Genomic DNA, 15,435 nt, shown 5'->3' with positions numbered 1-15,435 from the left:
AAACTATAACTATTCTCAATTTAACCTTACATCCCCGATTACCGGCTCCACCCCCCCAATCCAGCAAATTCCATAATCAGCAGACCAGTTATAAACCTGTTAATCCATCCTTATAATCACAACATCACTTTCCCTTCACCCCACCCCCTGTTTATAGTCTTTTGCCATCCAGGCCACCATACAAGACCCCTGAATTTCTTCTCTTCTCTGCATATTTTTTCCTTCTTCCCTGTGGGTGTTCTGGAGTTCCAGTAATACCAATCGTGCCCCCCTCAAATGCAGGGCACTCCATCCAACTTTTTGTAGAGTAAAGTCATCATTTTTTTCGTGGTGTGCTTCATTTTGTGTTGAATCATCACAGTCCTCATCTTCATCTTTTCCTTCCAAATCACAGTCACCATCATTGTCATTCTCACATTCATCTTTTTCAGTTTCAAAAGCTTCATCTTCTAGAAAATCATATTCTGCCATCACCATCTGAAATTGTTGCTGTAACTCTTGCCGTTTTGTCTCCTCTTGACATAGTTCTATTCTTGTTTCCCACATTAAGGTCAAAACAGACCGCTGGAACTCAGGGGAACACTTTTTTGTTGACATAGTTCAATCCTGCCAATCCTCCCCATAAATCCTAGAACTGATATGGCAAAGCGAAGAGTGCCCCACAGCTTTTGGCACATGGGATCCATGTGAAGAGCCTGTTGCTGGGGACCAGGGATGGGATGTGCCTGTGGACATAGTCCCATGGGGGCTGTGTGGGAGAGACCCCACTGACCATGCTCCTTCTTCATTGCAGCTCTGGCCTGCGCTCAGGCTTCATCTCCCTGCTGCTGATCAGCATCACCTGGCTGCTGGCCCTGCTGTCTGTCAACAGCGATGCCATCCTTTTCCACTACCTCTTTGCTGGCTTCAACTGCCTCCAGGTATGGTGGGCACCAAGCAGAGGCTCAGGGGGGTGGGAGTTGGTGGGAAATCTCCCAAGATCAGTCATGTTGGTCCAGTGGTGTTACTAGATTCCATGCACAAGCACATACTGAGTTAGCAAATCACTTCTGTTGTGCTTAAGTCATGAGGAATATGTTTGGAATATGATCTTTCCCCCAAAGGATTGATCTCTAGCTTTGCTCAAAGTAGAAAAAAAATTCCGCATTTCCTCCTCCAAGCTAACACATGAATTATATAAAATAGGTGCTATTTAAGAAAAACAGCAATAATTATCCATATAGAAATTGTTAACATCTGTATTGATTCATCCATATCGGCCTAATGAAACCACGACTGGATTTAGTGGAGTCCAGTGCAAACTTTGGATATCATGCACGTTTTTGAAGGAAAGTGTTACTCTTTGCTTTTGTGAGTCAGAAGAAACAGGTGGGAAGAGAACAGTGATGCCATTTGGGATGGAAGGTGGGAATAAGCAATGGGCTTCCCCTTCAGTGTGGTGTAGTGGTGTTGTGTGGCCAGTGTGGTATAGTGGCTAAGAGTGGTAGACTCATAATCTGGGGAACCAGGTCCGGGTCTCTGCTCCTCCACATGCAGCTGCTGGGTGACCTTGGGCTAGTCACACTTCTTTGAAGTCTCTCAGCCCCACCCACCTCACAGAGTGTTTGTTGTGGGGGAGGAAGGGAAAGGAGAATGTTAGCCACTTTGAGACTCCTTCAGGTAGTGATAAAGCAGGATATCAAATCCAAACTCAGGGCCGGCTCTAGGTAGACCCCCGGTGGCGCAGGGCACAACGGCGCCAGCCCACTGGCCAGCCGGTCCGCCGGTTCGACGTGCAGCTACGCCCACGGGCACGGCAACCGTGCTGTGCCTGCCGGCCGGGCGCACAACAGCGCCTGTGGCAGCCGTGCTGTGCGCGGCACCCACCCACCCGCCCACCGTGCTGGGAAACGGGGGGGGGGGGGGCGCCAGAGGGATCCGATGCTCCACGGCGCCAGGGGCGCTTAAGACGGCCCTGTCCAAACTCTTCTCTTCTTCTTCTTCTTCTTCTTCCTTGATGCTGTTGATGTCTGCCTGAATGCAGTCTGGGATATTCCAGGATAAGACTGTCAAGACTTGTGATCTGTTTGGTTTCTTCCACAGGGGCCCTTAATCTTCATCCTCTGTGTCCTCTTGTGTAAAGAAGTGAGGAAGGCTCTCAAATCCAGTTGTGGCAAGAAGCATGGCACAGACCCCACATTCACCACCAAATCTACCTTGACAGCGGTGAGTGTTTTTTTTTTTAAAGACTTTATTGTTTAAAATAATACAGAGTAGAACATATGCATGATATGAATACAACGATAGTTTCCTCCTCGTCGTATCTCATACAAAAGAAAAATAAATAAATACAGAAGAACTAAATACATAATTCAAAATACAAAATAAATTCTTCTTCGCAATGTGAACCGTATATTATCTTTATGTTAAATCCTATTTCTTCCTTCTTAGAAACTTCCCGTCCTTCCAATATTACACTTCCAAATTCTTTGTTTTCTACGGGTCTTCGTTATAACTTTCTTCCTTTCTTCTCAATTTTCCCTTAATCTCATTTTTATATTACAAACGTTAATCTATATCTGCCAATATGGAATTATTAGGATAATACATTTTTAAGTATTTTTTGTAGACCTTCCACTCTTTGGATACTTTTTGTGTTGATGATTCTCTTACTGAGTCAGTGAGTTTAGCCAGTTGTACATATTCTAGCATAAGTGTTTGCCACTCCAATATAGTGGGTAAGGTCTCACTCTTCCACTTTCTTGCCACTAATACCCTGGCCGCAGTCATTGCATACAGCAGTAAGGATTTTGTTTCTTTTGGAGTTTCTGGTGGTAGTATGTTTAATAAGAATAGTTCCGGCCTTTTTTTTATTGACTGTTTAAATAGTTTTTTGATTTCTTCGTATATATTATTCCAATATCTTTTAATTTCCTGGCAGGTCCACCACATGTGGTAATATGTTCCAATTTCTTTTTTACAACGCCAGCATTGGGGACTTGGTCCTCCATACATTTTTGCAAGTTTTTGGGGGGTATAGTGCCACCTATAGAATACTTTCATATTGTTCTCCTGCAGACTATAGCATGCTGTGAATTTCATATTATCAGCGGTGAGTGTTTGAGGAAGTGGCAACCCAGTAGTTGTTTAAGCAAGGAACAGTGAAAATCAGTATGTATGACCAGGCGGTGTTCTATTGCATGCATTCGGACATCATAATAAACTGTGGTTTAGCTTGATGGGAGGAATCCTAGGCAAACTTCAGGCTTACACACTCATCCCCTCTTCTCCTCTAGTACATCCACAAGGAGCAGATTTGAAGCTTTCATTTACAGTTAGAATTAATCATTGTCTAACCCTAAATTTTGACTAATCTTAGTTCATGGTTTGTGGCTGATTTGTTTTAAACAAACCAAAGTTAAGATAGCTGGTTTGTTGGGTTTGGAAGAAGCCACAAACTACAGAAGTAAAAACTTTGTGGCTGTACTAAAGAAGGAGAGAGCAGAATGCATAGGCCCGGGGTGGGAGGGCACTAGGCTTATTATTCCTATCATGATCAAACCACGGTTTATCATACCAGCCAAGTGCAGCCATGCTAGTTGTGTGCTCTGTTATTAAAAGACAAAATGAATCAGATTCCAATTCTATGCCAAGAAAAGAAGCTGGATTTGGCAACCTACATGAATCCACGCAACTAAGCAAATGTGAAGGTATTTGCTTGCTTTGCCAGATTTATGCTGCTATTGCTAGCCATGTAGAAAGAGCAGGAGTGATATACGGCACTGCCACTGGAAAGTGTACACAATCTCCAGTCCACAGACTTCTGAGGTTTTCACCAGGCATTATCTAGACCCTTTCATCCCTGGTCTTCACAGTTTTAAGGGCTGGCCCTTTTAAGAGCTGGCGCCTGAAGCAGAAATCCTCACATGGGCCCCTCCCCTTCCCTGGCAGCGAGCATACTATTCAAAAGCAACAATGTGCTGACCTTTCAGCTGCCTGCGGTGGCCACCTCACTCTGCCTAATGATAGGGGCGGCACAGGTGGGGGGAAAGACTCCCAGCTCTGGAATGCATTTGCTGAGAAGAAAGGAGATATCTACAAGGGGAGGCAGTTCCTGCCTCTCTGCTGCTCTTAGGGTTTCCCTCTCCTCTGATCACAGTGTTCTCTCACCAGGCTTATAACTGCAACAACACCTACGTTGATGGGCAGCTGTACCACACGCCCTTTGGAGACTCCACTGGTTCCTTGCACAGCACTGTCCGCTCCGGCAAGAGTCAGCACAGCTACATCCCTTTTGTGCTCAGGTAATTCCAGTTCCAGGGCCCTCTCCCTTCATTGCACAATGGACATGTGAAAGTAGGGTGGGAAGAATTAATATTGGGCAGAGGGGGTAGGTGGTATGCCATTTCAGAGTGACAGTTTGCGAGATGTCACCTTACTAGAACTACTCCCTAAACTGAATTCTTATGACCTCAAGGAGGGTTTCCGCTGAGGCTTGCCTCTTCCTTGCTCTTTTGAGGCTTGCCTCTCTGTCTCTCTTTTAAAGCCACTGCTGTACTAAGTATTTTAGTTTGAGGTTGTTTCTTGATGTTGATCGCTCAGGGAAGCACAGAACCAATAGTGTTCCTTCTGGATTGCTGAAGTCAGAATAAGGGACAGCCACTTGAGAACTCCTTTCCTGAACCACTTGTAAAGGCATGCCTTGAGGGTCTTTTGCTTTTTTGTAATGTTGATGATGCAAGTCTTTCTTGCCCTCAAGGTGAATATGCTCAACACTCACAGGAACATGATGTACAGAGAATTTATAGCCACTTTCCTGCCTGGCATAAGGCTTGCCCCTCTGCCCTCTAGGAGCTCCGAGCAGCTATAATCTCTCCTGCATTATGCTTACATTCAGGACTCCCTGAAGGACCAGGTGCGTAGCCTGGGAGTCTTTTTGGACTCACAGCTGTCCATGGAGGCACAGGTTAATTCTGTGTCCAGGGCAGCTGTCTACCAGCTCCATCTGGTACGCAGGCTGAGACCCTACCTGCCCGTAGACTGTCTCGCCAGAGTGGTGCATGCTCTAGTTATCTCCCACTTGGACTACTGCAATGCGCTCTACATGGGGCAGGCCCTCAGTCCTGTATACCTGAAGGAGTGTCTCCACCCCCATCATTCAGCCCGGACACTGAGATCCAGCACCGAGGGCCTTCTGGCGGTTCCCTCATTGCGAGAAGTGAGGTTACAGGGAACCAGACAGAGGGCCTTCTCGGTAGTGGCACCCGCCCTGTGGAATGCCCTCCCAGCAGATGTCAAGGCAACAAGCAATTATTTTACTTTTAGAAGACAACTGAAGGCGGCCCTGTTTAGGGAAGTTTTTAATGTTTGATGCTGTACTGTTTTTAATATCCAGTTGGAAGCCGCCCAGAGTGGCTGGGGAAACTCAGCCAGATGGGTGGGGTATAAATAATAAATTATTATTATTATTATTATTATTATTATTATTATTATTATTATTATTATTTTATTACAGGGAGGAATCTGGCTTGAACAACAGCCAGGTGCACATTGGGCCTCCAGATCCCAGTTCACTTTTCCTGGAAGCTAAGGATCAGAACAACGGTAAGGAGAAGGGAACAGGGCAAATTCTAAGCAGAACTGTATGAATCTGTATTCAAAACCAGCCTTTAAAACTATGGCTTGTGCTGCGATACAGTTCTTAATGTCACAGGAGATTTTCAAGATGAAGGGGAAGGGAGAGTAAGGGAGATGGCTGGAATTGTTGTTGTGTCTCAGTGCCTTTTTCACAGTGTGGATATCTTGCTGAGGATCTGTGTCATTCACAGATAGACAAAGATTGTAAATGTTTTGTTTTGTTTCCAATAAGGCTTTTAGACTAAAACTGACTGGGGAAGTTGGCTGCTTAATGATGGACAATCGGTAATAGTCGCAGTACTGTAAATAGTGAGAAATGTAGGACTATAATGATATCTGTTATGTAAGATCATGCCGTTTTCAGGAGGACTGAAAACAATAGCGTTGTTTTCATAAATCATCATACTGGGCTGAGATCAAACAAATTAAATGAAATGCAAATTGCGATGGACAGAATTTGAGCAATGATAACATGATCAAAGACAAACAGGTACAAAACAGTGAGCTTCATTTCTAGTGCTTGGTGGTCCCTGGACTAAACAACATTGGATGATCCAAGATGCATGTGTTTAGACCCTTTACATCAAGTTACACATAACTTGGATGTCCAATATTGTTAATTTCTGTAGAAGTAACAATGGTGGCTGTTTTTACTTTTAAAACAGACACAAGAAGCTCATGCTTTGATGATTATAGCAGTGTTGTGGAAGGGGGTGCTTAACCCTTTCTGCTCACACTGTTTCCCTGAAACCCCCCCCCCCGGTACTTTCTCCTGGATGCTGATAAGAGCTTGGGGAGGTGGCATAGGAGGGAGAGGTTAAAACCACCTCTCCTAGTTCTGCTGATATCAAATTTTGTGCCTGTTTAATAGTTTATTTAAAAAGTCAGGTGATCCATTTACAGATCTCCTGCATTGCATGTGGTTTGGACTCCCAAAGCACAGACACCACTAGAATTTGTTTTTGTTCCTAAAAAATTATCCAAATAATTATCAGAGGCATTTCACACAATCAAACTGACAGAGAGTATGAGAGAGGGATAGTTTCTGAGCTAAGACGGGCACTTGCTGAAGCAGTTGTGTGATTGCCAAGAGGAATACGGGTGAAACTCGGAAAATTCGAATATCGTCGAAAAGTGCATTTATTTCAGCAATGCAACTTTTTATTTATTATTTTTCTTTTAATTTTTACAAATGCTTTCTTTTGGAAATTCCACAGTAATAGAACAAATAGTTACAATAATACAAAAATAAACATTGCTATTACATTTCATTAATTACATACCATTTATAATTGACCCGCCTAACGACAAATAATTACAATTACAACAAATAAAGGCTTGACATATATTGCTTTGCATGTCATGCATCTATCTCATCTATTGGTTTCACTTTTAAAGTTGCATTACTGAAATAAATGCACTTTTCGACGATATTCGAATTTTCCGAGTTTCACCCGTACGTGCACAGCTCGAAACTCCTCATTTACGCTGTCACCAGAATGTCTCTTCGATGGAAGCGTGATGAATGTAGGTCATTGTGAGCTGAGCCTGCAGGGAAGTGAATGCACAAAAGAATTGCTTCCACACATGTCGAAAATCAGCTGATTTGGTTCGTAAGGACTGCTCCAATTCACCACCAGGACCCTTGCAAATTTGAGATTAAAACCAACTTGAGTTAGGGATACCAGGTCTTTGTGTGTGTGGCGCCAGTTGGCAGAAGACTGAGTGCAACAGGGATGGTTCTTAAACTGAAAGCTCCCTCCACCTAGGCACAGTGATGAACACACACACTCTAACCACCACCCCCTCCTTTGGCCACAGAGCGTGACACTGACTCAGACAGTGACCTCTCCCTGGAGGATGACCAGAGTGGCTCGTACGCTTCCACCCATTCCTCTGACAGCGAGGTGGATGAAGAATTTCCTAGAGAGCCCTGCTGGGAAAACTTGCTGTGCCCCAACAATGAGAAAATGCCAGCACACAGCACTCCAAAGGGTAATGCTGGGGACGGCTTGTTATCATTATTTATTTATTTATTTATTTGTTTATTTATTTTATTCATTAATAAAGCCCCCCCCCCCCCGCTCGCCGGCCATAAGTCCTTTGGGTTCTCTACAACATAAAAGCAATAGAAACTATTGGGGGTGGTGGGTGGAAAGCAGATTTAAAACACAGCTTCTCTACAACATAAAAGCAATAGAAACTATTGGGGGTGGTGGGTGGAAAGCAGATTTAAAACACAGCTTCTGGAAGCTCCAGGGATACCTGAGCCCTCCTATCTGTGGACAGGTGGGATGGGGTCAGAATTTGCAGGTTCAAAGCTAGGTTTCTTTTCTCCCTTCCCCCCAGTGGACAACCTCGCTGGCCCTGGGAAACCTTACTGGCCAGGTGACTTTGTGACCACCGCTAGCGAGAGTGATGGGCATGTTGGCTCAGAGAAGCTGCGTGTGGAGCCCATGGGGAAGAACGACCGGCTGGGGCCCACAGAGGAGATGCCCAGAGAGAATGGGGAGACACAGACCAGGGACGGCGTCTTGGGCTCGCTGCCTCACCCCACAGCCCAGCCTCAGAAAGGTAAGGAGATTTGACTGTGGGAGACCCCAGCGCCCAGTCACCTGCCCACCCATGAAACCTTAGAAGGGACCTCCTCTATCTGTGGTACCTTGCGGAATTGCGTCCTGGAATCCCAGTCCTATTCATCATATCAGTTGCAGGATTCAGCAACCTTAAGCCTCAGCCCAGAAACAGGATTCAAAGCAGTTAGTTACCTGGTGAAATTTCATGGGGGTGAATATGATTTGCAGGGCTCAGGGTAGGCGTCAGTACACTGCACAGCTCCTTGCCCCTTGGCATGACTGGCAGCTGCACACACACATTTTCTTGACCGACATCATAAACACAGGTGGCAGAAGCACCTTTTTACATTGGTGCAGAATGGGGATCCTGTGTCTGCAGTGCTGAGCATACTGAACCGCTGACTGTGGAACCTTTGGCCCTCCAGATATTGTTTGACAGCTAATGGTCCAGCAATAAAACTTCTAGCACATTTGCAAAGCTAAGCAGGGTCTGGTATGGTTTCAGATTGGATGGGGGAACCACGTGCTGAGATTTCCTGCATTGCAGGGGGTTGGGCTAGATGCCCCTCGGGATCCCTTTCATCTCTACAATTCTGTGATTCTACAACTCCAACTCACACCAGCCCCTGTTGATGTGGCCAATGGTCAGGAATGATGGGGACTGTTCTCCCGCAACATCGATTCTCCGCCCCCTGCCCCCCCCATTGCCCATACCCGGCTCCAGAAAGCCAGGGCTGGCCAATTCCCCGTTCCATATTGGCAACCTTGCTATCTGATGAGGACGTTTCCCTTGACCCCAGAACCTTGTGCCCTCCTCAGGCATCCTCAAGAAGAAGTGCTTGCCGCCCATCAGCGAGAAGAACAGCATCCAGCGCATCCACAACAAGCTCTCCAGCTGCCGCTCAGGGATGGTGTCATCGCACGGCTCTTCGGGGAGCGACGGCAGCCGTGGGGGAGGGCCCCCGCGCCCCCGCCAGACACTACAGGAGCAGCTCAATGGCCTTACGCCCATCACCATGAGCATAAAGACTGGCACAGTGGATGAGGACTCTTCGGGCTCCGAGTGAGTATGGCTGAGCCTTCTCCCTGGGGAGGGCGATGCCCTCCACAGCCCACTCGTCTGAGCCCGCCGCCTCTGTGGAGCCCCCTCGTCCACACCATGCCTGGTGCATCGGATCCTCTGGGCTGCGACTCCGCTGTGTCTCACCTGTCCCCAGGCTGTGCCTCTCTAAAAACGTCTCCCTGTCTGCTCCCTTGTAGCTCCTTAGATCCTTTGTAGCTTTCGCTAAACGTTCTTGCCGTTCCCCTGGACCTTATTTTCACACGGGCTTGCTAAGAATCTCTACTTCTATTTCCTTTGCCTTTTCCACTCATGGGCTAGATCCTGACCTGGCACGTGGCCAGGAGTGTACCTGTTCCTTCAGTAGCCACCCCATGCCCCACGTCCCAATTTGGAAAAGGTGTCAAGGCAGCCTTAAAAAATAGGCTGTGTCAGCCGTCCCTTTGCTGCCCCTTGTAGACTGGGTGGTGGTGGGGGGGAGAGATTTATTGGAATGTGCGGGGAGCATGGGAACCAGTTTGCCCAGTGGGATATTGGGAGAAGATAGCATCCCGGGGCTGAGGCCAGAGGCTGTAGTCTCTCGGACCACCTGAGATGAGGCTCTGATACTCTCAAATGCCACGTCTTTTCCTGTGTTCTTGTAAGGTGCTCAGGGACTGGGCACAAGCCTGCCATGCAGATCCTGACTTGAGCAAGTGGGTTGGGCTAGGAGCCATCCTGACCCTGGGCGGGGCTGGGTGGATGTGGGGGGACGGGGACGGGGTCCTATTCTAACTTCTTCCTTACCTTTCTGGCACTAACCCAGCCTCTCCTCCCTTCTCTGTCTTTCTCTCGTTCTCTCCCCTCTCGCTTCAATCTCGCCCAGATTTCTGTTTTTTAATTTCCTCCATTAACACGCGAGCCCCAGGGGGGGTGCTTTGCTCAAACCTGCTCACGACCATGCTCATGTGTTTGTGTTTCCCCCCTCCCCGTTCCCCCCGTCTCGCTTTGTGTTTGATCACTGAGCAGGAGCGATGAAACCTCAATCTGACGCCAACGCCTGCGCCAGGCTCTGTTTCCCTTGTGCTTTGGCCAGTCCGGGAGCCAGGATTGCTCTCAAACCGCAGCGAGGAATGTTGCCTCCTTCAGCCCAGCCCGGCCCAGGGAGCCGGACCCACCATATGTAGTGCCAAATGAAAACCGAGCTGCCGCCCCGGCACCTGGCGGGGGAAACGGCAGGTCCCAGGAGGCGGACCTACTTGAACCGATGCACTTTGGATCATTGTGAAAACAGACAAACAAGAAACACGAACTCAACCACCTCCACGTCTTCAGGGATTTTCATGCTTTGTTGCCCAGTCTGGAACTGCTGTGTGTCTGGAATATTTCTCTCTCTTTCTTATCTATCAGAATCGGGCTGGGGGGGCCTCAGCAGTAACCACGTGCCCAGGCTTCTGGAAATGCATTACCTGTGAAGATGCTTGCATATCTGACAATGGGGCTGAGCTAGGAGCCTGTGCACTTGAAGATGGCTGCCGCCAGGGGGCACTGAAAACCGTAGGTTTTAGCGTGCGAGGCAAATGCAGATGGCATCTTCCTCCTCAAATGGTAACTTTGAATTAAAGCCTGAGGGCGTGACAGACTTGGCCATGCGGGAGGGACCTGCATGAGACCAATGCTAAGCACCACTTGCAGACAGTAGGCAGGCTCTGCATTGAAGCTGACTCCTTTGGAGGCTCTAAGACCTCAGTTGCATATAAACAAAACCAGGAGATAGCCCTCATTCCCCCCGCCCTGCAGTGTGTGTGTGTGTGTGTGTGTGTGTGTGTGTGTGTGTATCATAATCATGCTTTTTATGACCCAGTAGCATGGGCTTAAGCACACCTCCCAAGGTGCAACTAAGGCACGTTAAAACAATGTGCAGGACAGTCTCTGGCTATCTGGCACATAGGAAAGTTCGGAGCCCGAGATCTTGGTTGTGCCATGCCAATCAACCATAGAACTGAGAAGGAAAGGATCGCCCAAATAGCTTGCCCTGGATTCTGTAGACATACACTAGCGCTCCCTACAGGTGTGCAGTACCACCTCGTCTCAAGGAAAATAAAAGGCTTTCCCTGATCTTACAGAGTGGTTGGATTGTTACAGAAACCCAGAGCCATTGTCGCAGGACGCGAATCGCCATGATGCTACCTACAGCCGTGGACTGGACAGATTTGCTGGGTCTGCTGTGGATCTAGCCCCTTCCCTGGGCCAGCCCCAGTGCCCCAGTCTGCACAGTGGGACCAGGGGCTTAGGACCTCCCCAATGGGCCACTGTTGGCATCCGTGGAAATGCTCCATCCTGGACCAGGGCTAATATCCCTTTCAACCGTTTTTTGGTTGCGACAGCCACTCCTCTCCAAGCTCAGCCTGCCAATCCAGTGACTTGGCCCCGTGGGGATGCTCCAAGAGGCAGCCCACCAAGGTGCTGAGCGCCGTGGGTGTGGCCTGCTGAGCCGTCAGCCCATGCTGCAACTATTTTCGTAGACAATGACAAAAAGAAAAAAGTCCCACCTCCCTGCTCCTCTCAGCCAATCAGCACCTGGTCCACGTGCTGCCAGGCTGGAGCCGGGATGCTGCCTTGATGTCTTTCAATAGCACCTGGCTCTCATGCCAACAGGGTGCTGCCTTTCTGCCTCAGAAGCCTTCATTTTTCTACACTCAGCCAAGCCTGATGCCTGCTCATAATGGGGATTTTCATGCTGGGTCCTTTTGGAAAGTACTTTTTTTATAACGTTCCTTGGGGTGGGGGTGGGGGGAGAAGAGAGATTTTTCTGATAAGGGAGTTGGGGGAAGAGGGGGAGGGCGGCCAGGGGAAGAGGGGTGAAGGCACTGTTTATTTTGATGTGGGTTTTTTTTAAAAAAAATATTTGACCACTGCTGAAGGATGTTCTAATTTAAAAGAGATGGAAAGCCCCCTGGGGGGCTACATCTTTAGCTTCGTAGCAATGTTAAGTCTCATTAGCCAGGGCGCAAGATACGATGCGCTTGAACTGACTTGGTCGAGGTTTGCACAATGAGGAATTAATTGAGACTTGAGCATTGCTATGGTCTGGCTTGTCAAAGGATATGGTTCCAAAAAACACACCCCAAGGCCTCTGTGTTCGTCGCCTCTAGGAAACTTGGCCATTGCCGCCAGGCCTTTTTAGTGGCCTCTGTCCTTGCCAATTCCTAACCTTTTCTTGGAATGTTTTAACATGGATGTGATTCTCATGAACCTGTGTAATGTCAGCCCGGCACTTTAGCAGCAGCCGCCCACAACGCTAAGCAGACAAGGGGGCTCAGTTCCAGCCTCTTTAATACATGGATTAACCAGAGAGAGTCTTGCTTCCACCTAGTGTCCCCGGTAAGCCCATTTAAGTGAAAGGAGAAACTGGTGTTTCCCTCACTTCTCTGTCCAAAACAATAGTATCTGACTCATTTCCACCTGCAAGTCTATGCTGTCTTTGACATCCAGCCCCACTTGGGACAACTTGTTCTCATATTTAAAGCTAAATGGAGACCTATATTGAAATAAGGGTGGTCCAGACAGGCAAGAGCCTTCTTACCTCCCACAATCCCTCCTGTGTGATGCTATCTTATGGGTATTCCAGCACTAAATGCAGATCAAGATCTCTGGACTTCCTGTCTCCTCCCGTAGGTGACCGAGGCTTCTGAGCGCAGGGAACTGGGTGCAGCCCTTGGTCCTTGCTGGTCTGCCAAATCATCTAGAACAAAAGCTGCATGTGCTGATCAACTTTAGACACACAGAACAATCAGAACCAATTCAGAAATGGACTAGGAGAGGCAACAAGAGAAGCTAACCCTCTCAGACTTTGCATTGCTAACTCCAAGCGAGAGCAAGCAACGTCCCGGATCTCTAGACTCCAGTGAAGTATCTGCAGAAGTCAAGGAATACCTTCTGTGGTGCTGAATTATGGCTTGGAGGGAGGACCAACAGTTACCGGTACCATGTCTTCCATAAAACACCGCCCCCTCCCACAGGAAAAGCTGGATGCATCTCTTCCTGCCAGCATTTGCCAAATATTTTCTCTTTCAAGCTTACACGACAAGCAGCTAGCTAGCAGGTGCAGCCATTCCTATTACTGAAGCTGCATACGAGGAAAAGCTTCACCTGCTACCTTTTTCGCTTGCCATGAGACCAGGAAAGACACAGGAGTTGTACTGGAGGGAGCTTTCAACCTGCTCCCCACCCCAATCCCTACAGTACCTCTAACCTAAGGTTTTAGTCTGCAACCCCTGTGCACAGAATAGTCTACCATAACTTCCTATGCAAGCTCTTTCTCACGTGGAGAAAGCGCTAACTGAACAGATCTGAAAAGCAGTATTGAGGAAAGAATTATTCAGCACAAGCTCTCTCGAAGCAGCTGTTAACTTCTAGAACAAACTGTCTTCTGCCCCATTACTCTGTCCAAGACGGGGCAGAATTGGAGTGGCGAGGCCATGTCCCTCCACTTGTGACCAAGTGTTAATGAAACCTTTAAAAGCACCAGAGATTGAGGAGGCAGCAGCTCCTAGACGAAGCACCATGCAAGAACTCAGCTTCTGCTCCATTACTGCAATTTGCAAAATATTTTTGAGTCTTAAATCTGCCGTCCACAGAGAACCAGTTTCGCCCATCTGTAGAATTTATGTGTTTGGCGTGTCTGCATTTTAATTTATTTTTTTTACTGTTATGATGTGTATTCTTATATTTACTGGCAACTATCTGCCTGCTGCTGTGCCATCCTAGGGGAAGGGCTGGGACAAATTAGAGAGTCGAGGGGGTGGAGAGAAAACCGCCACCTAAGTCCTTCGAACCAGAAGTGTTAAGTTAAAAGGTATGTGAAGTCGGGAAACATCTGGGGAAGTGCATGGAGAAGCCTACCCCTGGTTAATCATCGTAAGCTGCACCCTATAGAAGGCACAGCCCGCCACATGCATCTTCCACCTGGGAGGTTAGGTGGATCGGCTGACCCTGTGACACTCCATCAGGGAGGGATGGGGAACCAGTGAATCTTCAGATGCCACTGGACTCTGCCTCACCCCTTACCTTTGGCCATGCTGGCTGGGGCTGGTGGGAGCTGGAGCCCAGCAGCATCCCTGTCCCTGCACTAAATGAACCATGTAATAGGAGTCAAGAGTCTGAATGAACTGGCACCTGCAGCGAAGTTGCCTTTGCTGTAGACTTTGGCTCTGCTTCTTTGCGCAGCTCACCACATCCTTCACTTCACAGCCGATGAGCAGCCACCACCGTCCCAACCTGAGCACATGTCCTTGTGGACTCAGTGTCAATATTAGCTCCAAAGCAGCCGACTTGTCAATTCATCAACTTCCTCTGCAATAGCCAATGGGGTCATTTTCAGCAGAGCTCAACCAGAGCCAGAGCCAGTTGCTTCCTTTTGCTGGTAGGGCACCCAGTGCCTTGGATTGCTGCACGGCAGACACCAATTCAACCGACTTCTTTTCTGTTGATGTATCTTCAGGCTGGAAGAAGGGAATGCTACACTTGTTGGATTTTTGCCTGCCAGGTAGCTATTGAAGGTACTGAAGCATTACCAGGAAAGAGTGGCAACTACTTTTCCCTAAGAAGCCTAACTCTTCTCCCTTTTAGCAAGCCAGGGTGTTGGGGGGAGATCAGAGGGGGGAAATGTGGTGATTTCACCTTTTGGAGGAACAAAGTGTTTTAACGACTGTGATGCTGGCTCTTCCCTGGAAACAAAATAGTTGAAGTGTACAGGTAGGGTTGTTTATGTAAATACTGTAGGGTTCATTCCCCTTACCTACTAAACAATAAAACCATAGTTCTGTGCAGGTGACTTCATTTCAGTTCCACACCCACATCTTGTGCTAGAGAATTGTGTCTTGGGTAAAACCAATAAGCAAGATTTGGCAGAGCTGAAGCTCTTGAGTTTTCTTACTGCTTGGGTGAATGGGAAGGAGGTAGACCAAGATTGGCCTAATCTTCCGGGAGGAAAAGCTGCAACACACTTTAAATATTGGGAGGCCATTGCCAAGCTCTGATGCTAGCATGACCACTGATAACTCGCAAGAAATTCTTCAGCTCCTTGGAAACACAGCAGATTCCTTAACTGAGCCAGTTTGTCCAATAGACTCCATCTGCAAAACCCACCAGTTCCAGGAAAGGCTGTATGGATACACTCCATACACTCACACCCATAGCAAG

The 15,435-nt window shown here is 47.8% G+C and overlaps 1 protein-coding gene across 2 annotated transcripts in view; it reads left to right on the top strand.

Moving 5' to 3' along the window:
- Positions 1–15,060, top strand: part of CELSR2 (cadherin EGF LAG seven-pass G-type receptor 2) — a 124,285-nt gene extending 109,225 nt beyond the window's left edge. Inside the window, exons 28-35 of one of the 2 annotated variants that reach the window (XM_060276996.2) lie at positions 794–920; positions 2,083–2,205; positions 4,153–4,283; positions 5,495–5,583; positions 7,438–7,611; positions 7,966–8,190; positions 9,012–9,255; positions 12,910–15,060. In XM_060276996.2, the coding sequence (XP_060132979.2) occupies positions 794–920; positions 2,083–2,205; positions 4,153–4,283; positions 5,495–5,583; positions 7,438–7,611; positions 7,966–8,190; positions 9,012–9,255; positions 12,910–12,913 (1,117 nt within the window). In that variant the 3' untranslated portion in view covers positions 12,914–15,060. Of the gene's footprint in view, positions 1–793; positions 921–2,082; positions 2,206–4,152; positions 4,284–5,494; positions 5,584–7,437; positions 7,612–7,965; positions 8,191–9,011; positions 9,256–10,260 lie in introns of both variants that reach the window. The other variant, XM_060276995.2, reaches the window with a different exon arrangement.
- Positions 15,061–15,435: the final 375 nt, after the last annotated feature.

This window comes from Zootoca vivipara, chromosome 7, assembly GCF_965207765.1.
Source record: "Zootoca vivipara chromosome 7, rZooViv2.hap1.1, whole genome shotgun sequence".
Taxonomy (NCBI): domain Eukaryota; kingdom Metazoa; phylum Chordata; class Lepidosauria; order Squamata; family Lacertidae; genus Zootoca; species Zootoca vivipara.
This window is presented reverse-complemented; position numbering and strand designations above follow the sequence as displayed.